Source organism: Siniperca chuatsi, linkage group LG6, assembly GCF_020085105.1.
Source record: "Siniperca chuatsi isolate FFG_IHB_CAS linkage group LG6, ASM2008510v1, whole genome shotgun sequence".
Classification (NCBI taxonomy): domain Eukaryota; kingdom Metazoa; phylum Chordata; class Actinopteri; order Centrarchiformes; family Sinipercidae; genus Siniperca; species Siniperca chuatsi.
In genome coordinates, this window is record NC_058047.1 from 11,623,908 (window position 1) to 11,649,780 (window position 25,873).

Below are 25,873 nucleotides of genomic sequence, written 5' to 3' on the forward strand. Positions count from 1 at the left end.
GAGTAGGACACTATCTTTATACCACTGTTTAACATTTTAATTCAGTTTCTCAATTTAAAAAGCCCTTAAAAATAAGACTTAAGAATAAGAAACTGTGATCATATCCTGCCATTAATAAGGGTATTATGCTGTATTAGTAAAAGTATATTTTGCTGTATACTGACACCTGCTGATGACTGGGTGTCACTTCAAAGTTCAGATGTACACACATGACTGCCACACATCCGTCATGGCTGCCAGATACATGTAACCAATGAGTACAAAAGCCCTTCATATCACATGATGGTTATTTATTGCATTTTCTTAATCTTTCACCCATTCTCACTATACAAAAGTAAGCATAACATTTCCAGACACTCCATCTTGCAGAATAAATTGTTGGGCCTAACTGAAGGTCTGTCTTTAATGTTGTGGGATTGTGCTTCCGTGCACATTGGTCCTGAATCCCTCAACCACCTCCATGTTGCTGCTGCTTTTCTTCAGCCCGGTGCCTCACCACTCATCTGCGGCCCTGTTAGAGTCCTCGTCCGCTACAGCACAGTCCAGGCGCTGAACACCGGGAAGCGCCAGGTCCCTTTCGTTAAGCTTCTCCAGAAACGAGGAGAGCAGTCGTTTGTTTAAATGGTCCGTAAGGGTCCTTTCCTCTTCGACACGCTCCTTGGCGACATTTCTACCCGACTCCACTTCTTCCGCCTCGGTGTCCGCGCTGAGCTGCGGAGGGGCCGACCGGTGGTTCAAGGACAAGCCGTTCGACTGCTCGTCCTCCCCGGACTGCTGCTCCGTGCAGCTCCCGGCGTCCGCCCCAGATTCCGTCTCCATCCGTGATATTAAAGTGGTTTGCAGGGCGACATTCTCCAGCTCTTTCAGGCGTTTACTGTGGAGGCCGCAGGCAGGAGGTTCATTTCCAGTCGGGTTGTTGTTGTTGTGTGGTGGCTCACCAGTTTGCTCCATCATGCTCTGCGTCAGGAGTGCAGCCCATAGATATGAACGACGTCTGTGGCGCAGACTAAGAGGTGTCGCCTCCCTGTGGCCATCAGTATTACTGCACCATTAACAGACACGCTATAAGGAAGTGGTAGAAAGGTATTCACTGTTCCTTTACTCAGTTAAACGTAGCAATACCACAGTTTCAAAATACTCCATTACAAGTAAAGATCCTGCAAAATGTCACCTAAAATAGGCATCGAAATATAAGCAGCATAATACTTTTGAGACTAGGTATCAAAAATGTTGTCAAGGTGGGGCTCATTTTAATTTATTTGTATACTATATAGCAGTGGATTATAATTTATAACATAATCAAATTAATTTGTATGTAAAAACTGCATTTGCAGTGTAACTAGTAACTATACCTGTAAAATCAATGTATTGGAGTAAAAAATACATTTGCCCCTGTAGTGTAGTGGAGTATAGGTATAAAGTACCTTAAATGGAACAACTCAAGTACAAGTACATCAAAATTATACTAAAGTATAGTATTTGATACTTGAATAAATTTACTTCACTTTCCACCACAGTTTATGATAACAATATCATTAGTATTGTTATTACCATTATTATTATTATCCAGGAATATGTGCAATAATAAAGATTTCCCATTTTCTTATACTGTTACTACTTGGTGTGCCAATAACACCTTGGTGGTACTACAACTGCAGAATTTTTACAAATTGAAATATCATCAAGACCGCTCACCTAAAGCCATGAATATTATTCTTTAGGTCATGCTGAACAAACTCATGGGCCCTAAAAAATTATTTTCAGAAAACCCCTTCTTGTACTCTTCCTGCACGGTCCAATTTGAGCAGTTTGGGTTACCCTGTGAGTGCAGCTTTTGGAATAACAAAGGAAATTTAGATTTTCCAAAAGACATTTTCATTTAAAAAAAAATCTGTAATCCATCATTTCTACGTATGTTTGAGCACTTTGAGAAGTGGCTTTACAACAAACTTTACAACAACTAAATACCCACATCTTTTTTAAAAATCTCTTTATTTACAACAAAGAGGAACAACAACTGTGTAAACTTTGTACACGCTTGGGGAATCCATCAAGTCAATTAAAGTCAATTCATTATTTAATATACTCAAATCATCATCACAAATAAAATGCAGATATTCCAGATGCCACTGTACTTAAAAAAAAAAGTAATCGCTTTTTTGACTGCGTTGAGCTTCCGTAGAGTAGGAATTGGTTTCCATAGAGATCATCTATGGTAGATGCGAACGAACACCGTAGCTAGCTCAGACCTACGACAGGTAAAACGACAAAACATTATCAGGACCGTAAATACGAAAAGTAACCATTGCTAACCGCTAATCAGAAAGTTTAGAAAAATATTCTCTTGTAACAGGCTAACTAACCATCGGCGACGCCAAGCGTTATCTTTTTGCTAACTTCCAACTAGCCACAAGCTAGCTAGGCTATGTAGTGATAACTCTGCTACAGTAGTTAGCTAAACTGACGTTACATTCACACACTCGATTGCTGGTTAAACATGCAATATCTAACATTGAACAAGGACTCTATTATATCACGCTATGGATTTTTTTAACCTTCCGCCACCCTAAAATGGGGTCAGAATTTATAGTCTAGTCAAGTAAACTGTATTCATATAGCCCAAAGAAATCTGAGATTTGTCTCAGAGGACATTACAGTCTAGTCAACATAACATTAACTGCGACGCCCTCGAGCCTTATCTTCGTCCAACAAGACAAATTGATGTGCAGAGTCAATAGCTTGGTTGTCTGTAAATACATGTTCTCTCCTTTGCTGCCAGAGGAGGAACCAGTGCATGTTTAGCTGTACAGTGCTCGCAGGTCAAAATGTCCTTCAGAGACTTAAGAAGTAAGTAATGGTCGGTATCTGCTCCTCATTGTATGTAATAAACATCATATCACTTAACTGAAAATCGGTGTTTTGTGTCTATGCATGTTGGTAATTGGAGTTGCATTTCATTTGACAGATTTCACAGAAATGATGAGGGCCTTGGGCTATCCTCGGTTGATATCAATGGAGAACTTCAGAACACCAAACTTCACTTTAGTGGCAGAAATCCTAATATGGCTTGTAAAGAGGTATGCTTGAGCTTCACAAATTCCACATTCATCTAGTTTAAAAAATCCTATCCAAAAATCTGATGGTTTCTTTGTTTGGGATTTTTACACCACCAACCGATCCATCAAAAAGTAACTACTTAATATTATTTGTTTTCTGTAGATTGTTTGCACACTATTTTGCTTTAATTAAATAAAAAGTTGTACTTTTGCTCTTTGTCTTTTGCTCCCTAACCCTCTTCTTTCCCCATTACATGTAGATACGAGCCTCAGATGGATATTCCCACTGACGTAGATACAGAATCAGACAGAATATTCTTCATCAAGGCCGTGGCCCAGTTCATGGTGACATATATATTTATACAGAATGTACAGATTACTCTTAGCTATTGAAGGCCTGCTGTTAGTCATTCTGTTTTAACCAGTGTCTCACATGGTTGCAGGTAACTAAGGCTCACATCAAGTTGAACACCAAACGTCTCTACCAGGCCGATGGCTATGCAGTGAAAGAGATGCTGAAGATCACCTCAGTGCTGTACAGCGCTATGAAGACCAAGCAGATGGCCCTGGGAGACCGAATCGAGGAGGACAACAGCAAGTTCAAGTTCGACCTCGGTTCCCGGGTGAGATGCAATTTTTACACTGTGTAATGTTAGCTATATGTTACTTTATCCTTAGTTGTTTCTAAGCTTAATAATTAAGTTATCAGCTAGAAAAATTACATTACGTTTAAATTGAGTCAGTTTTGGAGACTAAGACGGATCAAATGAAGCAAATGCCTAACCCAAACTGTGTGCTGCTGATTAGGTCTCACTCTGTCCTCACTTTAGATTTCAGATCTTAAAGCAGCTCGGCAGCTGGCATCCGAGGTCACATCTAAAGGAGCATCGCTGTATGATTTACTGGGAAAAGAGGTGGACCTAAGGGTGAGGGAAAACACAGATATCAACAGACACACATACTGGTTTCCATCTTCCTTGATCTTGAGTTCCCACAATCCTTGACAGTAAAACAAAAGTTCATGTAAAATGTTTTGGTAAGGTCTGACTGAAAGTCATTTTTCATAGGTTTTCTTTTCATACATTAGACCCAAACCGGATAGAATGTTTTGCTGTTTATGTTTGTGTGATATAAGTGTTTTGAGAAACATTGTTATATCTTTGTCTGAAAAGACATGATTGATGCTGTGAGCTCTAATGAGGCTGGTAGCATGATGTGGCTTTGTTTTTCCACAGTGAGCCAAAGCTGCTGCTCTCAGACGATAACAGCTGTACAATTGTTATGCTGTCTATTTGAAAAGACATCAGTGACAGCGATGCAGGAGATTACTCTGCTGTCTTTTTTTTCAATGTCCCCACAGGAAATGAGAACTGCGGCTATCGCCAGACCTCTGGAGGTCAATGAGACTGAAAAGGCCCTGAGAGCTGCCATCAAGGAGGTTTTGGTATGTATTTATCCTGACAGTCTTCATTTTTTAAATTCACACAGGACCTGTTTTTATCTATTAAATGACACTGAATCTGCCATCATGCCTTTGTGTTTGTTATTAAGGAAAGTGTGGAGAAGACCAAAGAAATGCTGAGTAACGTTGTTTCTGATGAAACCAGTCTGGACAATAAAATAGAAAAGAAGAAGCAGGACCTGGAGAGGAATCGGAAGAGGCTCCAGACACTGCAGACTGTCAGGTCAGTTCACAAACTGACAGGTAATAGACAGATAAAATGACAGGAATGATTCCCAGTGCCTTGGGTAAATTATACAAAGCATAGAGTGAATTGGAGTGACCTTCATTTTGATTTGAATTATTTGCACTCTTCGCTCAAAACTTTTGTCATTCAAGTTGTGTTATTTTCAAGCTTTTAGCCATCTTAGTTTTCTTTCTTCGACTTGCAGCAAAACTTTGACTGACAAATAAATATCTGTTTTCAAGTGCTTGTTTTTTGTTCCTCTCAATTTTCTAGACCGGCCTTCATGGATGAATATGAGAAGATAGAGGAAGATCTGCAGAAGCAATATGATACCTATGTGGAGAAGTTCAGGAACCTCTGCTTCCTGGAGTCTCAGCTGGATGAATACCATAGACTGGAGCAGGAGAGGTTTGAGGTGTGTGTATATAATACACAGAAGAGCAATTCTCAAGTGTTTTATAAAATGACTTCCTATGGAACTGCTTGTATGTAACTAACACTTTTACATACTTTTACTTAAACATATTGCCACTTTGTCTCAGTAATGCTCAGCATAACCCAGAGACATGTATTGGTCTGCAAATATAGGTCTGAAAACACACAAAAATATTAAAATATAAGATACAAAAATATGGAAACTAGTCAGTTTTCCTGTGAATGCAAGAAAGAACTTCACTTATCATCCTTAGTCTTACTTTTGGCCCTAAAGAGAGGAATTTATCTTTCTTTCATGTTTTGAACTTGCTTAAACCATAGTTATACTACTACACTAAGGTATCTCTAGACATTCTGTGCAAACCATGTGAGTATAATTGAAAGGAGAGTGACCACAAGTGAATAATGAGTGTCCTTCTTCCTTTCTATGTAAAAATATCATGCACTGGCCTGTGATGATGAGAAATATGACAATACTGTTCACAAACATTGGCATGGCAAAGAAAATGCAGATGTTGTGAAAATGGGAGTAACTCCTACTCTGAATGCAGTAGATGGAGGAGAATACAGACCGCCATTAAGACTGAAAGTACAGATTTATGAAGGTTTGTGCAAATGTACTCTCTTCCTCTGTCACCGGCCCTCTTTAAGCTGGCTATATGTGTTTGTCCTATTCTTTCCACTGCAGGAGGCTGAGAACACGCTGAGGATGATGCAGCACAAATTGAGGGAGGAGGACAGGGATCTGATGAGGAGTTCCTGTGAGACAACCAGTCACAGACTGTGAAAGCAAAGCAATAGTCATATAATCTCAACCCCTTTTACGATTTCATAGACTTGATTCATTAAATATGTTTTTCTGCAGTGAAAGATGAGGATTCTGACATGGACGTCCCAGAAGACGAAGGTTCAGACAGCGACATGGAAGAGTGTCGACCTTCTAAGCCACGGCCCACACGAAACAGCATTGTAGCAGGTACACAGACAAGGGATAACTAACTGTTAGTTGCTTGGGAAAAATGTATTTATTATAGACAAAATTATCTCCATATCTCCATTATTGTCTGCTTTCTATGATCCTGATTGGTTTAATGTCTGCGGTTCTCAATCCATTAAAACTTATCATCAAACTTAACATAACCTAGCAACCTACTTTCATGTAAATTGATTGTTGCCTCTTTTTGCTCCATAGGAAGAGGAGCTCGATTCATTGGGAACATGCAGGGTGGTGACAGTGATGAGGTTAGTACTGTTACTGTACTGTACTGTTAGTACATAGTAACATCAATACAAGATTCTTTCTTTTTTCTTCTTACGTTAAGCCTGATGTAGCAAGCATCTCTTCATTTAGTGTGCTACAATTAGGAACATTTTAAAGACTTTTTTGCTAATTTTGCTCCCAGTGGTCCTAGATGGCGCTCTCTGTGCTGTCTCTCTCGCTACAGGATGACATGCTGTTTACTTTTTTGTCATTTTTAGTGTCCCGTGCACCAGCTCTGCTCAGTTTCACATCCCTTTGGGTTTCCATCTTGTACTCTTTTCTGTATCTTACTATTCTCTGTCACTCACATGTATTTTAAAAGCCCTCTGTAGACGTTTCCAGAAGGTCAAACCCTCATGCCAAAAAACAACGGAAAGGAAAGGTTTGTGCAGGACTGGGATCTAATTCACTCCTTGTTTCTCTGTGTATTTGAAGGAAACATCCATTCTCAAATTCTCTGACTTCTCTGGTTGTTCACACAGGACAAGGAATGGATCCTCTTGAGTTGCAGGGCATAGCCTGTGTCCTCCTGAAATAACTGTCAGGAATGGTAACAGACCTACTGCAATTGCTTTAGCTCATTGTCTATTTTCTCCATGAGCGACACAGTGATTTTAAAAAGTACACAGATATCATGTGCATATGATGCATCATACCATCATACACCACTTCATTACATTCTGCTCCACTGATGCATCTGTGGGTGTAAAAATTTGGTATTTCTGTCTCTTCTAAATGCATTTTGGCCTGTATAATTTTTTAAACATTGGTGCAAATGTTTTTAACAGTGTCGGAGTGTTTGTAATGGATTTTTCCTTTTAAATTAGGTGAATGGTTTAACTGGTGTCAGTAGATATCTGGCTCCAGGTGGACATGTCCCAGTTCAATGATTCACTGTTAGAATCACGAAGAGGTGATTCAGTGATTAGATCCTTCAGTCTGATTGACGTTTTTATGAGACATTAGCTGGTTCAGTGTTTAGTTAGAATGAAAACATGTCCATCCCTGTTGTAGTTGCACATTGTGTGTTGAATAATTGCCCAGGAAAGTAAAGTTGACGTATTTAATCATTTCCGTGGACTCTGATAACTATGAGCTTTTTGTAATTGTTGTCGTAATTATGTGTCCCTGCTTGCCTGCTGTTTCAGACTGAAGACAGCGAGATTGATGTGGACGAGGATGACGAGGAAGATGAGGAAGGCGAGGAGGAGGAGAGCAAGGATTTGGAGGATGACAGTCTGGAGGGCCCAGTGTCCAAGGGTGCTCGCCCCTCCAGGGGTGGCATGAGACCGCCTCTGCTGGAGGAGAGCGACAATGACTTCTGACTGAAGAACACACACATAAACAGATGAGCTCCAACTGTTTCTGTATTCCGGCTCAGATTAGACCATCTCATTACTCCTCAGAAATATGCATTCATTATTACGTTCCATCATGTTGTTATTGCAACATAAAGCATCAATATAGTATTTTTGAATATTTGTGTAAACTGTTTACCTTAATAAAATATTAACAATTTAATATCTCTTCTATGTCCCTTAACTCAAGTATGACAGCAGCATATAATTGTATTGTCCTAAGTGTCAATCAGTCATATATTAAGTATTTACATTTTGTGCAATTTTATACTTTTATACTTTGAGTGGAAAAAACACTCCACTGTACCCTTTAGATAAATACTACTTGGTCAGATTCTTACATTTGTAGCTAAATTAGATATTTTACACTAAAGAAACTGGTTGTTTTATACTGTTTATGTACTTTTGGAGAAAAAAAAAAAATTTAAAATGAAAAACATCAAGAACAACAAACTTGACATATACTTTGCAGTTGCAGTGTGGAATATCTGCAGTACTCTGTTCTTAATAGGAGCACCTAAGGTTCATTAAACAGAAATTCTCTAAAATAATGGACTTACTAATGAAGGACAGGTTCCAGTGAGGCGAAATGTGTTTACAAATAGGGATATGAATACACGTTAAGCTGTCTAAGACATAATATTTTATCTTTGGCAACAATAATTTTCCGTAAAAATATTTAATATTCCTAAATGGAAGAAATTCACATTTCTTGTAAATGTAAAATTTGAAAAACAAAAAGTAGTATTTGTCTAAAAAGCCACAGTGAAGTGAAAAGTACAGTGTTTCCCTCTAAAATGTAGTCGAGTAAATCAAAAAGTGCACAAAATTCAGCGTTCATCGAGCCGTGTAACCATAGCAGAATCTACGTCATCAGAGCGCGCGCTGGTTTCAGAGAGGAGGTGGCTGATGCCTCTTCGAAAAAACAGTTAACAGTCGTCTACCTACGACCTGTTTTTCCTCTCATACTGGTATGAAACCATGTTTATACTTTACATTTGTGTATTGTGATAATTGTGCTCTTAGCTAAATTTTTAGTCCCTAGTTAAATAGGGAATGGCCGGCTTTTTGACAAGCAAACCAGTCTTGTTTATCAGGCTAACATCAGCTAGCTATAGCTAACTAGCTACACTGAGAAGCAAAACTGCTATAATTTTATAGAGAATTCAGTTATGGCTTAGTTAACTTCCTCTTTGCCAACTCGTCTGTTTTGTTAACCTGCATGTTTGCTAGCCCGCATTTTCATACTGATGCTTAGTTATGGTAGCCATGTAACAAGAGTAATTGTCTTGCGTTACTTTATTCACAAGTTACTCGAAATTAATTTACCGTTAGATTACTACCTTCTCATCTCTCTCAAAAGAGCTGCTGCACATTACCCATAATTCAACACTGCAAGTTGAACAATCATAGTTGTTTTCATTATACACTACCTTTCAAAAGTTTGGAATCACCTGTTATATTCATGTTTTTCTTCTTTCCTTCAATAATGGCTATTTTAACATAGATAAAAACAGTTTAATTATACACCAAATGTATTATTTATTATTACATTTGAAAGAATTTAAGGATAATTCAATGATTAAAACTTCCGTTTAGTCGATGTCCCCAGAGTGTTGCATGACAAGGGAGAATACTGTTGTAACCCCCCCCCCCCCTTTGATTAGCTTTCCAGTGACCCAAAATAATTTTTTAACTGTACTTGCAGTTGGGTTTTTCTTTGGCCCCTCTGTGGTCTACTCAGTAGTTAGACTGAATAGGTTTAAACTGTGATTTCTCAGTCCACTTCAGCTGCTATTCCATGATCCATTTCCAACAGTGCTAACCCTAGACTAACCTACTATTTCTATTTTTATGTTTTAGGAATGGCTTTGCTAAAGCAACACACCTGTTAATTCCAGCTTGTTATGGGCATTACTGTGCACTTGACATTGAAACAGAAACCTGCTCCTATTTAAATCTGCACAGATTTTAATGCTAAGCTTTCAATTTCTTTTACCAGTGACTGCTGATTTCTTCTTCTTATTGAACTGTTACTCAGAGGTATTTTTGTCTCTTTCTGCCCTTTCAGTGTTCAGTCTGGTAGAACCATTGTAAAGTATTTTGTTCTCCTTGTACAAAACCATTACTGTTTTTGCAAACCCTTCATACAAAACATCTTTTTGTAAAGAAGATTTTCTACAACCTAAAAGCATGAAAGACTGTTCAAAAACATAGCGTATTCCTCTCAGCCATCTGACTGTACCGAATCAAGCTTTTGTGGCAGGTAGGTGATAAACACCAAAAAGAAATGTCTTCACCACTTTGACAAAAATGCAATTTTAGGTAGGGTTTGGAATCAGTAGTAGTAGGTATTGGCTTGGTTGAATTAAATGATATTCAATACTGGCTATATCTTTATTGGGCATCAGCCTTGAAAAATCTCTTGTCAGTCAAACTCTTCTGATTGGTCTCTTGTCTTTCCTTGTCTCTCAGCTGAAGAGCAGCTGTTGGGATGCCGAAGAAGTTCCAGGGCGAGAACTCCAAGGCGGCCACAGCCAGAGCCCGCAAGGCTGAGGCCAAGGCAGTGGCAGACGCCCGCAAAAAGCAGCAGGAAGAGGACGCTCTGTGGCAGGAAACTGACAAACATGTACTCAAAAAAGAGCAGAGAAAGGTGAGCTGTCTCTCCAGTGTGGTGTCATGTTCAAATTTGGGAAATTTCATAGTTGTGCTGCTCACTTTGGCTTCAAGAAATGCTGTTTTGATGAAGTTATGTCACTGTGATACTTATTTAGCTACTTCTTGGATGATGCGTGTACAGTCATTTTACTTTTAGCTGAAATGATTAAAACATAAATAAGGAAGGGAAAAATAAATACATGTAAACACAAGACGGAGATGCTGGCAGAACTGTCACATTTGAAAAGAAACAAAATGAAGATTACAATGCTCAGCTTTTAATCTGGACAGGAACCCTGCTTGTAGCCTCTTATATGTCACACACATATCCAGTCTAGATGGAATTAAGTATTAATTGTTCCTAGTGAGACATTGGGGTGTTGTATTAGCAAGCAGTTACAGAACAAAGAACAATAAGAATGGAGTAAATGAGTTATACACGTTTTAACTAAACTTGAGTATCGCTGCATGTATTGTGTGCAACGTAACAGCTGTGGAGCAACGTAAAGCATGGTTGCTTTTTGTTTTGCTATCTTTACTGTACTGGACTTACGGTAGCTATAACTTTCTTAGACACTCACTCTTCTTAGTTTGAGCTCAACCTAATTCCACATCTTATCAATTACATGCAGAAGTGAAAATACCACAGTCTTATGGTGGCTCAACAGGGGATTTATTTTAGCATTTCTTTTTTTAACCTCATAGTATTCGGCACAGAATGCTGTAAGTATTTTTTTTTTGCATGACTCTTTGTCAGTGATGTAAAGGGAACGTCATTGAAGCTTGTTGAAGGGTGAAGCGTTTGCATGCTTCATAATACATGTATATGTTTAATACACATAGCACAGAAATCTGATGGGACAGCTTTCTGCCGTTGCAGGACGACAAGGAGAAGAAGAGGCTTGAGCTTCTGGAGAGGAAAAAGGAAAACCAGCGACTTCTGGATGAGGAGAGTGCTAGGCTGAGAGGCAAATCCCAGAAGGAGGCTGGATCTGGAGGAAAAGTGACTCGTGCCCAGATCGAGGAGGCACTTGAGAACGAGCAACAGCAACAGGAGCAGGAGCAGCTCAAGCCAAAAGGTAAAGCTTTGGTTGAAGATGATGACAAAGTACGCTGGTCAGAATAAAGATGAAACTTTAGTGGAGATCAGATACAATCCAGCAGTGTCGGCTGTTTTGAGGATCAAATCGGTAAATTTTCTTTACCATGACGCCACCTTTGTCATGTTTCAAATAAAATTTCTTCCCACAGAAAAGAGCCACCTGGAGACTCCACTGGAGGAGAACGTGAACAGAATTATCCCAGATGAGGGAAGCGTGGAAGCCAGAACAATAGAAGATGCCATTGCTGTGCTCAGGTACCATTTATTCTGTGTGTGACATTCAATTGTCCTTGTGATTACTCTGATGTTAATTTGAATTAAGTTTGTTTGACCTATAAAACAGCAACAATGACTTGTTAATGTTAACAATCCATTATTACATCTTCTCTTCCTGTCTCCCTGTCTCCAGCACGGGGCCTGAGGACCTGGACCACCACCCGGAGCGGAGGATGAAAGCAGCGTTTGCTGCCTATGAGGAGGCCAACATGCCTCGCCTAAAAAAGGAGAACCCCAACATGAGGTTGTCGCAGCTGAAGCAACAGTTGAAGAAGGAGTGGATGAAGTCACCAGAGAACCCCCTGAATCAACGCTTTGCCACCTACAACTTAAAGTGAATGCACTCCCCCCCCCCCCCCCATAACTCCATTTGAAAAACGTCTGCCTATGTACATTGGAGACTTCCATTGAAAAATGTAATAATTTCATCTAAATATGAGTGTTGCTGACGAGAGCTTCTACACTACCTGCCCAGAAACAATCTCTTCAATGCCAGAGGACTCGGCTTTGTTGTTCCATTAATTAGTAGGGAGAAGCTCATTTTCTCCTATCAAGGTCACAACTGATCATCATGTCTGTGCACATGGCCTAATGAGGCACTTCAGCATCGAATAAATTTAATTACTTTTTTTTCCTAGCACTTCTGGGGAGGTGGGAAGCCAGATGTTTTGAGAGTAACTTATTAAAGTTCACCACTCGATCATCAACATCTCTTGTTGCTTTTAAATGTCAGACTTCTTCCTTGATGTTACGAGGCACATAAATCAAGTCACACACTGAAGTCAAACATTTTTTGCCAACTGCTGCTGTTGTGCAATACTTATTCTGAAAAGAAGATGGAGTTACAGAGTTCAAACTTTACTCTTCATTCATGGAGAAAGTTGACTATAGTTTTGTGTCCAGGTTTAAAAAAAAAACAAAAAAAAAACGCTTACCAGCAAAAATCGTGGTAAATTTAAAATAGCTGTGGCTGGAAATGACTTTTTTCTGTTCTTTTAGTTACTTTGGCAAGTGACTAACCAGTTTCTTCAAAGGAGCCGTTTGTTTGCTTAAATAGCAAAACAGTTGGCATTGAACATTGAAGCCACTGTCGCCAGTGGATTAAAAGTCTTGCCATGAAAATACACACATATGAAGTATGTTTTCTACCAAGATATCTTCACTGTGTCTTTAAGGCATACAACAACAATGCCTTACTTACATTGCATTTAATCTTACAGATGGCTGGATGACCAAGCGGTTACAGAGGTTAACTGTAATTGTGCAGGTTTACTCCCCATAACAACCTTTTTTCCCTGTTGTCATGTCAGCCAGATGACAAGAATGCTGTGGAAGAGAGTCTGTTAAAGGTCCAGTGTGTAGGATTTAGTGGCATCTAGCGGTCAAATTGCAGTTTGCAACTATTTGAATACAGCTCGCATCACCCACCCCTTCCAAGTGTGTAGGAGAAGCAATGTTCGCCACGAAAAACGCAAGCAGCCCAGTCACATGGCGGTACAACATGGTGGCCTCTGTGGAAGGGGACCCACTCCCTCTGTAGATAAAAATGGCTTATTCTAAGGTAACAGATAACACGATTCTTATTTTCAGGTGATTATACACTAATGAAAACATACTTATAAATATTATATTCTATTTCTGCCAGTAGCTCCTCCTAAATGTTACACACTGGACCTTTAAATGCAGCAAATGTAAAATGTTACTTGATTGCATTGTTACTCCTGATTGTTGAGTTAGTGCTGTTGTCTCATTACCTGCAGTACAAATGCTGAAGCTCAAGTATTCACACAAGTATGATTCGTTCACTGGCTTTTCAGCCTTGTGAATTCCTGAAATAATAGTTAGCTGATACCTCCCCGCCAGTATTTTAAGCCATTGTCCTCAGCAGGGTTTGCTAACAGCGGGATTGGTCACGTAGTTTCTAGTAAAAACCTAAATGTAAAGCTTCATTCAACACCAGAATGAGAAATGAACATCAAATCTTGTCAGAGGCCTGGTATATCTACTTTTACAAATAAAAGAAACTGTCACTTCATTGCCTTATAACTCAGCTGCAGAAATAGAGGATGAATTCAGCTACGTTTACAGGCTTACAGACGCTCTATAATATTTTATATAATATTTTAAAACTCAGCATAAAGCTCTCATCATTTTTTAACCATCTCCAGGCCTCAAATTGTGGCTGAATTTGGCCTCCCTTATCTCCTCTTAGCAGACCCTTTGGTCTTTAGCCAGCTATGACTTCAAGGTCCTATTATCTTCACAAATTTAGTAGGCTAATGAAACGAAAGTAGATGGTGACTTCTGAAAACAGAGGACTCAGGTTATGACCCAAACACTCAAAGGTGTGGTGGTGCTGTGTTTAAACCGTGTGCAACTTTCCTTTTAGTCACTAGTCACAAACCTGTTTTTAAAATAAGTCATATAAAGTGCAGAACTGGGTCATGTGCTGAAATTTCTCTGGTAATATTAACAACAAAACAAACACCGTATATCCAGTTAATTGCAACAACAAATTTCACTTTTTAGGTAAATACTTCCTGTTTTGTTTTTTTTTTTGCGTCCTAACATTTCCAGAATTATTTATGTAGGATTTTGATTAAACACAGCCATAGTAGTAGTTGTTGCTTTTGAATTAGTTTTGTATTCGTTTATATGGCCAGCAATGGTTTCCAGTGTTGCCGTTGCTCACAAAGGTTTTCTCCAGCGCAGCAACATTCATATACTGAGCTGCTGAGGCAGCAAGCTGTCGGCTTTGTAGGTTTGTCTGATGCCAGGTGGAGAGACAGAAAGCAGGGATAAAAACTGAGCTTTAGCAGCCTAAATGTGAGTAACATATAGGAAAAACAAGATCAAGAATTTAACTAAAAAATCTGCAGTATTATTTGGGAAATGGGGTTTAGCCACACAACAAGGCTCCTCCACAGGCCTGAAAATATGCAGACCAAGTGGAGCCATTTACAGGTTTTAAATGCTTGAATAATGCAAAAAAAGTTTTTTTTTTTTTAACGGCCAATATTTAAGAAAAGCAACTGCATTTCTGGAAATAGTTTGTATTTTTTTTAATGGCATGTGCTTAACATTTAAAGGCATCAGACCTGTTTCATGTTTGCAACAAAAACAAAAATAACTTGCTACTTGCTGACTGAATGTAGATTTCGTATTCTGAGGAAGGAGACTGTTTTTAATACATATTTTTATAGAATTATTACAAAGTTGTTCATGTTGTTACATTTGTTAGATCATCTAGGACACATCTGAGGAGGCCTTGCACTCACTGGGTTGATTCATTCAGAATCAGATTTAAAAATGGCCACCTTTGTCCAGCCAGGCTCTTGTGGCGGAGGAGATAAGAGACTGTGCCAAGGCCTTTGAACCACAGAGCTTCAGTGACAAGTTCAACTGACCTTTTATTTTCCTTTTTGCATTGAAAGCTACCAGTTCCTTTTCTTTCCACTAGCAACCAATCAGTCCACTCCCAATTTATAGGGATTTCTTTGAGCTTCTACGTGTGATGTACCGCCTTAACACTCTGGTCTGATGTTACAGGTTTTTGTTTTTCTGCATCCTAACCTGTTGTTGCACCCTCCCACTCTCTGTCTATTTGCATGGCAACCCTTTAACAGGCCAGCTGCTGCTGCCCTTTTCTTTCTTCATGTTGAATTCTAATCATTACTTTCAAAGGAAAGCATCTCCAAAGCTCCTTTATCAAGTGTCCGTACTGGGAGGAGGCAAGCCGCTGTCCAACACCCACTCTTCTTCTGCTTAACACTTCTGTTCTGCAAACTGGGAGCATTTCCTATTTGTAACCTGCTTTTTCAAGTTTGGAGAAGAATACCATATGGAAAAAGAAGGTAAGGATCACCAGTAGTAGTGGGGATTTGTTCATGTATTGTTTTTATTTATTAAGGAGAAAATTATAGGAATTGAGATGTTATATTGCAGTTGAAGGGTTAAAGTCCAAAATAAGACAACCACCATTTGGAATAGTGAAGTTTGCGCTCTTAGAAAATGATTAGCACCCACATGGAAAATGATACCTAGGTTGTAAAGCAAGTTAAGATGAACTATTATAGTTCTTATGCTGTTATCTTTGCATGTTTATGTTTACACCGGGGTTTATTTAAGAGTGAACACACTTCATGTATCATGTAGTACCAGTCCTTGTACATCGCATCAGGATGACATCTGTTATGAAAATATAAGGATAAATCAGTACTTCTCTAAAAATGTGACAATTTTGTGGGTTTCGATCATGATCACTGACTAGAGGTCTTAGTTTACAATGCTTTTTCACAGTAAAAATGATAAAATAGATAACCCAAAATAACATCCACTTCTTAAACCTTTGTAGGAATTTAAGACAATAACATTTAATAATTCTAAATTATGAATTGCTTTCCTCCAGACCTCTCGGAGCCTTTCTGTTTTCCATGTCCAGTAGACTAACATAAGAGGGGGGTCACATCTGCTTTTGACAGAATGTTTCATATTCATAACCAGCTGAACACACAATTTGAGATTAAACAAATCATTGCTTTTATAACAGTGATGATTTTGCCTTGAGTAAATACTCCACGTGTAAGCACAGGAGTGTGTATTATTAGTCAAATAACAAACTGTTATATTTACATTTTAAGGATTAAGTACTTTTGATTAACTTTTTTTCAACATTTGCTCTTATTGAGGCCAAAGACAAATAAAAATGCAACATCAGAGTTTTAAAATATTTTATTCTAAAGCAAAATATTTTATAAAATATTTTCAGCGTTTTTTTTTTTTTTTTTTTTTATGTTTCCATTCTGTTTGGGTCATTCTGGGATCCTTCTGCAGCCCAGGCTTTATACCTTATGCTTATTTATGGGCTATGTTTGTGGAATTGATGGATACTGTGTGCATCATTCAACCGTAACATCCTGCATTCAAATATATTTCAGGATATTTGTTGCATGTCATCCTCCTCTTTTTCATCTTCCCTCTTTCTTTCCAATTACACGTAAAAAATGATCTGTGTGTGTGATCTTATTTCAGCTCTGCAGTGATGCCATGAGGTTGATTCTGGTTAAACCCACCAATGCAACGCGACGTCTTGACTCAACGGGTGAAGTCTTCCATGATGGGGACCATGAGCATTGTACCTCAGGAGGTCCATCACCTCTGACAAAAACTCCTGAGGGGGGGGTGTACGATCGATACTCGGGTACCTCTTTGGAAGCACGGTCTTCCCCACAGGAGGCGAGTCTGTGCTGTGTTTCATCTTCACCCCACGAAAGGTCTAATGGAATCAGTCCACCAAGAGTTTCAGCCCAAAAGTCTCCACTGAAAACCCAAAATCTAACCTTATCACAACTCAGTGATCAGGACTGGCTGCTGCTTTGTGGCCAGGTTAGCAGCGAAGGAGATGATTCACCCTCAGCAGAGAGAGCAGGGACCAGTGTGGGACATCCAAACCGCAATGACAGATGTGGTTGTTCCTGTTCTGATGCACACCAACATTCAGATGCTTCTAGTTTTCATACGCAATCAAACCAGGGCACCATCCAAGACTGCCTCGCCAGAGTTTCAAACAAGAAAAGCCTTTCATCTTCACCATACACCCAGCCTTTCTCTCAAAGCACCCAAGCTCCGACCACTTGCCAGGTTTTACCACAGCAAACAAACCAAAGGGATCTTTTGAAACCTGCAACAAACCATCCACAGGATAATTTCATGCTCCAGTGCAGTGACCAAGAAGGTCGAAAGGAGCTATTGCAGCAACAGCCTTGCAATCATTTTAAACTTAAAGACAGCAGCCAAGCAACTTGTCCAAATGTTTTCAACATCCCTCTGAGCTCCATCGAGTGTGCTGAGACAAATCAGAAACTTCACCAACATCCTCAGCCTGCTGTCACTGCAGACCTCAATTGGATAGAGCTTTTTGGTAAAGAACCACTGTTAGTTCAGCAACGTCAAACGCAAGACTCTCACTGCTCAACGAGCAGTGATCAAACCTGCAAGTCGTCTGGAGATCCCTCCATCATCCTCAAGTGCCGGCATCTCCCATACAACCCTTTAACTAGCACCTCGCGGGTGAAGAGGTCATCTACTCCAGCCAGTTACAAAAGTGCCCGGTCCTTCTCCACCAGCCAGTATAGTTCACTTGAGAACCAGGATTTAGCAAGGGAGAGGGCTAGACAGCGCCAAAGTCAGGTACATCAATTTTCTTTAAATGCTGTAGCTTCCTGACCTGGTGTGGGAGGTCATTTCCTGAAAAAATGTAAGAAATGTTATGCAAATGCTGGGCAACTTTGTCAAATGGCAGCATTATACCTGTAATTAAAAGATAGTGAAGAAACAAGAAAGCAAAAGATGTAAGACAAAGATAAAGTGCTGATTTACTATCAAAATCTGATATTAGAAATGTATTTATACTACTAGAGTGATTCCACAGCATGAAAGGTGCGGCTCTCTTGTAAAATCTTTCCTTGCACAACTTTGATTGTCCTATAAAGGCAGTTTGGTTTGCATGCAAAATTTGAAACAAGCATTTTATTATGCTGTATACATCCCACTTTAAAAAATTAAGTCCAGTTCCTGATAGTAAAGGCAAAAGATATGTTTTTATTTTTGCAGTCTTATTTCTCTCAGCTTACAGTATGTTGTCTGATTAATTACATGCCCTGTGCTGACTGTCTTACTTTCTTTTGCAGACAAACTCTCAGCACCTCAGTGGATCAAAACTCTCCCTCCCTAAACACACTCCTCCACCTTCTGACACCTTAGAAAGTGGCGGCATAGTTAACGGGGATACAATGCGACCGCTGAGCAGCCATGGCACTTTAAGATCCAGTCTTGCAGATCTCCACTCAGACCAGCAGCCGCTTCAGCTTCTCCACAGTGCCATCTTGGAGGACGCCTTCTCTAAAGTCATCAGAGAAGATTCCAGTAAGGCCAACAGTGAGAATCTGATCAGGGAGGAAGGCAGCGTACCACAGAAGAAGACCAAGGATATTAGCTACCGACTGGGTCAGAGAAGAGCTCTCTTTGGGAAGCGCAAACAGTTGAGCGACTACGCGTTGGTCTGTGGGATGTTTGGCATTATCGTCATGGTGATCGAGACAGAACTGTCGAGGGGATTTTACAGCAAGGTACTGCAGTCTTCTTCAGACTCACTTTATTCATAAAGTATATCAGATGAACATAAAAGTGTACAGTAGAGCAGAAAGAAAGTTTCATAGAGCATTTTGACACTGTGTACAGGGATAACATTCTCATCAACGTGACCCCTGGGGCATCATTTAAATTACCCCATTAATGCCAACATCGCAACTGTGTCGCTACAACTGGCAACTTTTAGGACCCCATGAGCATTTTAAAGAAAGAGCTCAGTGACAACTTTGATTTTGTGGGCAGACGTCATTTGTTTTGGTCAGTCAGTGTGTGTTTACAATGGGCTGCACTCACCATGTTCATGTTTTTGTCTCCATTATTCACAGGAATCCATATCGTCACATGTACTGAAAGGCCTCATCAGCATCTCTACTGCCATTCTTCTTGGACTCATTGTGATGTACCACGCAAGGGAAATCCAGGTATGTGGATGAATTAAGAGAGCCCCACGCAAACCTATGGTCCTTGGTTCCCGTCGTAAACCTTATTATTAACCAGGAGAACCTAATACCAGGGTTTTCTTAGTACTTTGACTGACTCGCCAAGTCAACCATGTGATTCATCTGATTTGTGGAACATCCTGGGGCACAAAAGAAAATTGTTTTTACAAAATATTGTTTCACAATGTGCAGTGGCTGATCTGCTGGCTCAGTTGGATAAAATGGCAAAAAATCTTTTAAATAAAACAAAAGGCAAACAATGCTTAACTAGTCACTTCACCACTTAATTCTGAGTCAAAGAAAAATGTCACTGTTCTCATTTAACATCTCAATTGCATCAATGAAAATCCACAGTCCAAACAAATAAATGTATCATTAATATTCCTCTGTTCTCCAGTCAGTTGGGTCATTTGATATGCTAAATTCATCACTCTTCTTTCTACAGCTCTTCATGGTGGACAACGGAGCAGACGATTGGAGGATAGCAATGACCTTTGAGCGGATTCTCTCTGTTGTGTTGGAGCTCCTTATCTGTGCCGTCCATCCAATCCCAGGCCAGTATGTGTTCACCTGGACTGCTCGACTGGCCTTCAGCTACACAGCATCAGTAGCGGACGCTGATGTCGACATCATCCTCTCTGTGCCCATGTTCCTGCGCCTCTACCTGATTGGCCGGGTCATGCTGCTCCACAGCAAGCTGTTCACAGACGCTTCCTCCCGAAGCATCGGGGCGCTCAACAAGATCAGCTTTGACACTCGTTTTGTCATGAAGACTCTGATGACCATCTGCCCCGGCACAGTCCTGCTGGTCTTCAGCGTGTCCTGTTGGATCATCGCAGCGTGGACCGTGCGTGTATGTGAGAGGTGTGTGGTATCAGCTTAAAACTTTTTAACTCCTTGCTCTTCCTTTTCTTCCTTTTAGTAACCAATTGCATTGCTGGTTTGTGTATTTTCCATGTTATTCAATGGTGGATATTATTTTGAGAAACCAAAATCAGTGATAGTCTAAAACGAGTAAAACATCATTTCTCAGCTTTTAGGATTTACATCGACTGCTGTTACAGCCAGGTGTCATGTCTCTACAGGTATCACGATGCACAGGAGGTGACCAGTACCTTCCTTGGAGCAATGTGGCTGATCTCCATCACCTTCCTGTCCATCGGCTATGGCGACATGGTCCCTCACACCTACTGTGGGAAGGGGGTGTGCCTGCTGACAGGAATCATGGTGAGATTTGTGCAGATACAGTACAACCAGACATGTAGTGGACGGTAAAAAAACTGATGCAAATTATATGAAGGAAGAATCAAAGGAAAAAATATTATACATATAACAAACTTTTCTTAAGATGTAATATGTTTTTACATGACCAGAGTCTGCGTATAGTTTTGCAGTATTTTTACCATAGTAATAGAGAGTATATAGTTACACCTCTCTATGATACATGATTATTGTAGTTTTTAATGTCACTAACCACTGCTCTTCTCCTCAGGGAGCGGGCTGTACAGCCTTAGTGGTCGCCGTTGTTGCAAGGAAGTCAGAACTCACCAGAGCCGAGAAACACGTCCATAACTTCATGATGGATACTCAGCTCTACAAAAAGGTCTCTTTACACTTGGACATGCAAATGTATTGTACTTTTAATATTAACAGTAAAAGGTCAGTCTGAACAGTAATGCAATTGTTGTTTTTTTGACCATATTGGGTCAGCTTATGTTTTGTCTGATTTGTGTCTCAAAGAGCTTAACAGAGGAACCGAATCAACAATCAGTCAACAAAAAAACGCGATACAGCATACCGGCAAAATAAAATAAGGAAACAAAATGCTATTGGAAGCAATTTATTACATTTCTATTCTGCTTTTTCATCTGCATGATATTCTATCCTCCTCAGATAAAAAACACAGCAGCCAATGTGTTGAGAGAGACATGGCTCATCTACAAAAACACCAAGCTGGTCAAGAAGATTGACCATTCCAGAGTACGCCACCATCAGCGTAAATTCCTGCAGGCCATTCACCAGTAGGTACAAATATGTTATCACCAGGGAGTGCAGAGTCAAGATAAATAGAAAGGTCTCAGTTTCAATAACATGTAGATAGATAGGTAGAGTTTGCTGGCATGTTAATTAATATACTTATGTAGGCAATGACTTAAATTGTTATCAAGATAAACTGTACTCTGCATTTATTTTACTCGGCACAAAGTGACTTTGGTTCTGATTCTCAATTTTAGACTGCGAAAAGTCAAAATGGAGCAAAGGAAACTGGCTGATCAGGCCAATACAATTGCTGACCTTGCCAAGGTTTGTATGTGCAGTATCTTTCACAATCTTAAAAAATCAACCAAATTTAAAGCCATCCTACAGGCAAAAATGTGTTTTGCTTATTGTTACTTCACTTGGATGTTTGACCTTCACTGTGTAGAATGATGTGTGTGCAGAGTTTGACACTAAAAGGCTGTTTTCACATTGAGAAAGTGTCTCTGTGCTCCCCTTAAGCAGGATTTTGTTACATCACAACTATTTTGGAAGCCAGTCATGGTCCAATATGCATTTTACACAAGTGTGATATGGAAACGTGAAACCTCCAGTGCACATATACACTGAGAGCTTGTGCCCATATATCTTTTTTTCTGAGCTGATGTCTTTTTTCAGTTGTTGCCAAAGAGGAGAGATTTTTTTTTGTGCGGCCGCTCCGAGCGCTTCTAGCTGAAAATCTCTGAACTTTTCAGAAAGACGCTGGTGTCGTCACTGTTGTGCCTTTTCAGGTAACCAATCATATATTAGATGGGGCGGGACTCGTCAACTCTGGTTACCAAGAAAATAGAGGAGAAGCTTGTTCTGGCCGTGTCTCTCTATCCTGAGCTTTGTGACATGTCCGACAAAAACTATCATAACAGAGACAGAAAAGCCCATTTGTGGGAGCAGGTCGGCCGGACACTGGCTGTTGTGCTCTTATCACCCGACGCGTTGTAAGCTTGTTGTTAGCTGTGCACTCAGCCATCTGTTAAGGAAGCGGTTTATTTCTCTCACCGCACAAGCGCTTCATCCCAGCGACCCGCCAGCGCTTTTCTGCCAGAAAAAATCGTTATATGGACACAAACCCTGAGAATGGACTTTTCAGAGACACCTTGCATCCAGCAGTCAAACTTTTGAAACAAAACACATTTGCATAGATTGTGGATTTTTCAATGAGGGAGAATGTTTTCCTTTTGAGAATTTGTATGTTGTTTATTCAACTTTTCTTGTGGGGGGAAAAAACAGGCACATATTATCATTCAAAAAAATGAAACAAGTCTTTTTCACCTTGTCTCTAATTGCCTTTTAACCTCTATAATCATTAAAAACGCAACCACAAAATATAAATTTTGGACTTGGATTGTCCGCCTAGATAGTTCATAGAGTATTTGTAAAATTTCAATAGCTTATTAGTTGATATTCAACAATTCAACAGTTTCACAAATAAAGGGTTGGTTAGGTTTAGGCACAAAAAAAAACATCTCAGTTAGGGTATCTTCATGAATTGTCACATATAGATTATTGATAATCTATTAAACAACTAGAGACAACAGCAAAACAACTGAAATGTTACAAATATTCTATAACCTATCTGTAGGCGAACTGTCCAAGTAAAGTGTTACCTTTAGTTTGCATATTTTAGATCAAATTCCCATTACTTTTATTTCCCAGAAAACAGTATATCTTTAGTTATTACTTCCTACTGTACTAATAGACACTTCACTAGCAAACAAGCCCTTTTGAGGTTGTATGAGGACACTGTGGGCCTTTCACATCATTTCATATATGGAATGGAGTCATTGAGCCCACAGCTTTACTACTTTAAATACACCATATAATGAAGACCTCAGACATGTCACCCTAACAAATTTGCGGTCTGTTATTTTGCTACTACGCCAGTGAATTGACAGGTGACAAATCATACGTTTTAACAAAATGTTCTTTTTGTATGGCTGATAAAAAAAAAGGTAAATCTTTAGCCATCTGTCTGTAAAAAAAAAAAAAAAAAAGTCATAACTTGGGAGAGAGGTTCCCCACTCCACCCTGATGTCTCTTCAAATGGACCCCAGCATGCTGTAAAGTCAGATGTGTGAACTGTCCCCCCCCCGTTGCTTTCCAGACTCAGAACATGATGTATGATCTGGTGTCTGAGCTGCAGCATCGTAGCGAGGATCTGGACAGGAGGATTGTAGCTCTGGAAGAGAAACTGGACTCCATCCTTCTCAGTGTGCAGTCGCTGCCCGTTGTGCTTTCTCAAGCAATAACAAAGCTACAAAAGGATTTCCTGGACGACTTGGCCTGTCGTGTCCACTTCCTGTCATCCTCCCTGAGCTCTGAGTGCTGTTCAGTCCCTGCCAGGCAGCTCTGTCCAGGGTCCACCACACCAGAGACACCATACAGCTCATAGGCCTCACTCAGTGGTTATCCTCTTAGTCGGCAACCTTTTTCATGCTGGGAAGGATTTTCTCAACATGCACACGAGTAGTGCTCTGCTACACATTCATACAGTTACACACAATCACCCCTGGGAGTTACAGCTACCATTTCATACTGAGCAGCTCCAATGAGAAGGGAAGTTCCTCAGTCAGGGGATTCTAGAGGAAGGAGAGCGCATTATTCCTTAATTTCCTCTGCTCAGAGTTTCACAGTTAGTCCAGGGACTGGGTACATAAAATTAGACAAACATCAGCCCATAAAGCCTTCTTTGATCTCATCCCAGAGATCCATATAGGAAGATGATTTGTGGCTTAATGGAGAATTACAATATAACTGTCATTCTCAATAAAATCTATGATTAAAACTGCTTATCTTATACAGTCTAATCAAATTAATTCCTAAGCAATGAAATCACTGTGGAATGAAATTTAGGACACCTATGAGCTCATAGACCTCATCTGGATAAAATGTATTGTTTTTGCTCACCAATCAACTTTCTTGCAATATTTCATTCTGAAAATCTAACATTGTGGAATTGGAAAAGATTCTTGAAATATTATGGATAGCAGCTTTGATTACTAATTATTAATGGTCATCTCAGAAGTGGTCTTATCACTCTCTACTGAACTGGCTGAGAAAATTATGGGAGAGGCTACTTCCCCTTTATGGCTGAGGTTATATAGGGTGGGCCCCATGAGTGAATATGTGAAACCATACACATGAAAAGCAAAGCAGTATTATAAAAGAGCAAGAAAAGTTTAAACATCTAAAAAGAAAGTATAATTCACTTATTGTAATGCTCTGTCAACTGGAAGACATCTGCTGCAGACTGACAAGAACAAAAATAAATACATTTAAGTGAACTTTTTAAAGGATGAGATCAGTTTTTCTGTTTTGTTACATCCAAGAGTTGTCCTGCTCCATTAGGACTATGTTATTTCTGCATTTTACAGTAAATGAGGTCCTCTATTAGAGAAAAGTGATTAGGCATAGAGAAGAGTTTGTCTAGTGTTATACTTTCAAAGCAATAATGGTCTGGTGCCAGCTAAGATTTCAGAGCTACTAATTTGCTTGTGAGAAGTGTAGTCTCAGATGGTCAGACAAAACTGTTATGATTGTGCCAAATGCCATATTAAAGCCTAGAGGGGAAGAAACGTTGCAGTCAGGGCATCTAGACTTCTGCCTGAAGGTATAACATTCATTTAACACTGGAACTTGATTGAAGGTCCACTTGAATACTCTTATTATTTTCTTTACTCACATTTTTTTTGTGTGTGTATGTGACTGTGTGGTTGTTTTGTGCTCATTTGAGACCTAATTTCTATATGGTGATTTGCTGCTACTTGTAACTTTTCGTAGGACTGGTATCAGTATTTTTTATGGTGTAAATTAAAAAATCTTAAGAAACGTGCAATAGAAATAGAGTTTATTTATTTATAACATTTTTTTTAGTTCTGAAGCCTTCCTTTGTGTTTAAACTGGCCTTAACCTACACAACATTAATATTTTCGTCTGTATGTATAAAGCAGTTGGGTTTTAGACATTATCGAGACTCTCAGTTGATGTATACTTTGCAATATTTAAAATGTTTTTAATGTAATGTAATTTTTGTAGCAGCCACACAGTATTTTATTGTTGACTTATTTTAATACAGTCACTGGTAATAAAGACTTTTTTCGTTGTTCTACTGACTCAATCAAAAATACATGTAGACTTCTGTTGTACATTACTTCATGTTTGCCTTGGCAGGACTCGTGAGTAAAGACTTCTCTTGGGACATAGCATTACACAAAACAAAGTGTATTACAGAGAGATCTAGGTTTTTAGGAAATGAATTTGTGTTTGTCAGGTAAAAAAGCATTGAGCTGGGGATGCAGTGGTTCAGTGGGCCACGAGGACACCCCCACAAAAAGTTTATTATAGGCTATAGTCACTAAACAAGCAGAATCAGAGAAATAGCAGACAGAAGTGACAGAGGCACTGTATTGCACTGTT

The 25,873-nt window shown here is 39.5% G+C and overlaps 3 protein-coding genes across 9 annotated transcripts; all 3 read left to right on the forward strand.

Moving 5' to 3' along the window:
* The first annotated feature begins 2,142 nt into the window (after nt 1-2,142).
* On the forward strand, nt 2,143-7,961 carry cluap1 (clusterin associated protein 1). 4 transcript variants are annotated; one of them, XM_044200604.1, is made up of 14 exons: nt 2,143-2,258; nt 2,780-2,847; nt 2,966-3,077; nt 3,317-3,401; nt 3,500-3,679; nt 3,887-3,982; nt 4,417-4,500; nt 4,608-4,741; nt 5,018-5,159; nt 5,868-5,940; nt 6,045-6,155; nt 6,372-6,421; nt 6,763-6,822; nt 6,923-7,773. In XM_044200604.1, the coding sequence occupies exons 2-14, from the start codon at nt 2,826-2,828 to the stop codon at nt 6,956-6,958; spliced, it is 1,185 nt and encodes a 394-aa protein (XP_044056539.1). In that variant the 5' UTR covers nt 2,143-2,258; nt 2,780-2,825; the 3' UTR covers nt 6,959-7,773. The 4 variants fall into 4 exon arrangements, with proteins under 4 accessions (XP_044056539.1, XP_044056535.1, XP_044056538.1 ...); XM_044200600.1 differs by having other exon boundaries at nt 2,145-2,258; nt 7,589-7,961; XM_044200602.1 differs by having other exon boundaries at nt 2,184-2,258; nt 2,780-2,857; nt 7,589-7,961.
* A 652-nt stretch (nt 7,962-8,613) lies between these two features.
* Nucleotides 8,614-12,541, forward strand: ccdc124 (coiled-coil domain containing 124). 3 transcript variants are annotated; one of them, XM_044200618.1, is made up of 5 exons: nt 8,614-8,769; nt 10,274-10,451; nt 11,337-11,535; nt 11,708-11,813; nt 11,968-12,541. In XM_044200618.1, exons 2-5 carry the CDS (start codon nt 10,293-10,295, stop codon nt 12,170-12,172), a joined length of 669 nt encoding a protein of 222 aa, XP_044056553.1. In that variant the 5' UTR covers nt 8,614-8,769; nt 10,274-10,292; the 3' UTR covers nt 12,173-12,541. The 3 variants fall into 3 exon arrangements, with proteins under 3 accessions (XP_044056553.1, XP_044056555.1, XP_044056554.1); XM_044200620.1 differs by lacking the exon at nt 8,614-8,769 and adding an exon at nt 9,817-9,841; XM_044200619.1 differs by lacking the exon at nt 8,614-8,769 and adding an exon at nt 9,884-10,064.
* A 141-nt stretch (nt 12,542-12,682) lies between these two features.
* Nucleotides 12,683-25,581, forward strand: kcnn1b (potassium intermediate/small conductance calcium-activated channel, subfamily N, member 1b). Of its 2 annotated transcripts, XM_044200590.1 has the most exons (10): nt 12,683-15,688; nt 16,866-18,023; nt 18,524-18,961; nt 19,310-19,405; nt 19,869-20,287; nt 20,509-20,650; nt 20,916-21,026; nt 21,317-21,444; nt 21,658-21,727; nt 23,562-25,581. In XM_044200590.1, the coding sequence occupies exons 2-10, from the start codon at nt 16,881-16,883 to the stop codon at nt 23,847-23,849; spliced, it is 2,835 nt and encodes a 944-aa protein (XP_044056525.1). In that variant the 5' UTR covers nt 12,683-15,688; nt 16,866-16,880; the 3' UTR covers nt 23,850-25,581. The 2 variants fall into 2 exon arrangements, with proteins under 2 accessions (XP_044056525.1, XP_044056526.1); XM_044200591.1 differs by lacking the exon at nt 12,683-15,688 and having other exon boundaries at nt 16,640-18,023.
* Nucleotides 25,582-25,873: the final 292 nt, after the last annotated feature.

Bases quoted from the DNA above. Each gene is read 5' to 3' on its own strand.
- cluap1 (XM_044200600.1), top strand. From the start codon at position 2,826: ATGTCCTTCAGAGACTTAAGAA. The intron at 3,983-4,416 runs GTGAGGGAAAAC...ATGTCCCCACAG, and splicing joins GAAAAGAGGTGGACCTAAGG to GAAATGAGAACTGCGGCTAT. The intron at 4,742-5,017 runs GTCAGTTCACAA...TCAATTTTCTAG, and splicing joins CAGACACTGCAGACTGTCAG to ACCGGCCTTCATGGATGAAT.
- ccdc124 (XM_044200618.1), top strand. From the start codon at position 10,293: ATGCCGAAGAAGTTCCAGGGCGAGAACTCCAAGGCGGCCACAGCCAGA. The intron at 10,452-11,336 runs GTGAGCTGTCTC...CTGCCGTTGCAG, and splicing joins TCAAAAAAGAGCAGAGAAAG to GACGACAAGGAGAAGAAGAG. The intron at 11,814-11,967 runs GTACCATTTATT...CCCTGTCTCCAG, and splicing joins GATGCCATTGCTGTGCTCAG to CACGGGGCCTGAGGACCTGG.
- kcnn1b (XM_044200590.1), top strand. From the start codon at position 16,881: ATGAGGTTGATTCTGGTTAAACCCACCAATGCAACGCGACGTCTTGAC. The intron at 20,651-20,915 runs GTGAGATTTGTG...TCTTCTCCTCAG, and splicing joins GCCTGCTGACAGGAATCATG to GGAGCGGGCTGTACAGCCTT. The intron at 21,728-23,561 runs GTTTGTATGTGC...GTTGCTTTCCAG, and splicing joins CAATTGCTGACCTTGCCAAG to ACTCAGAACATGATGTATGA.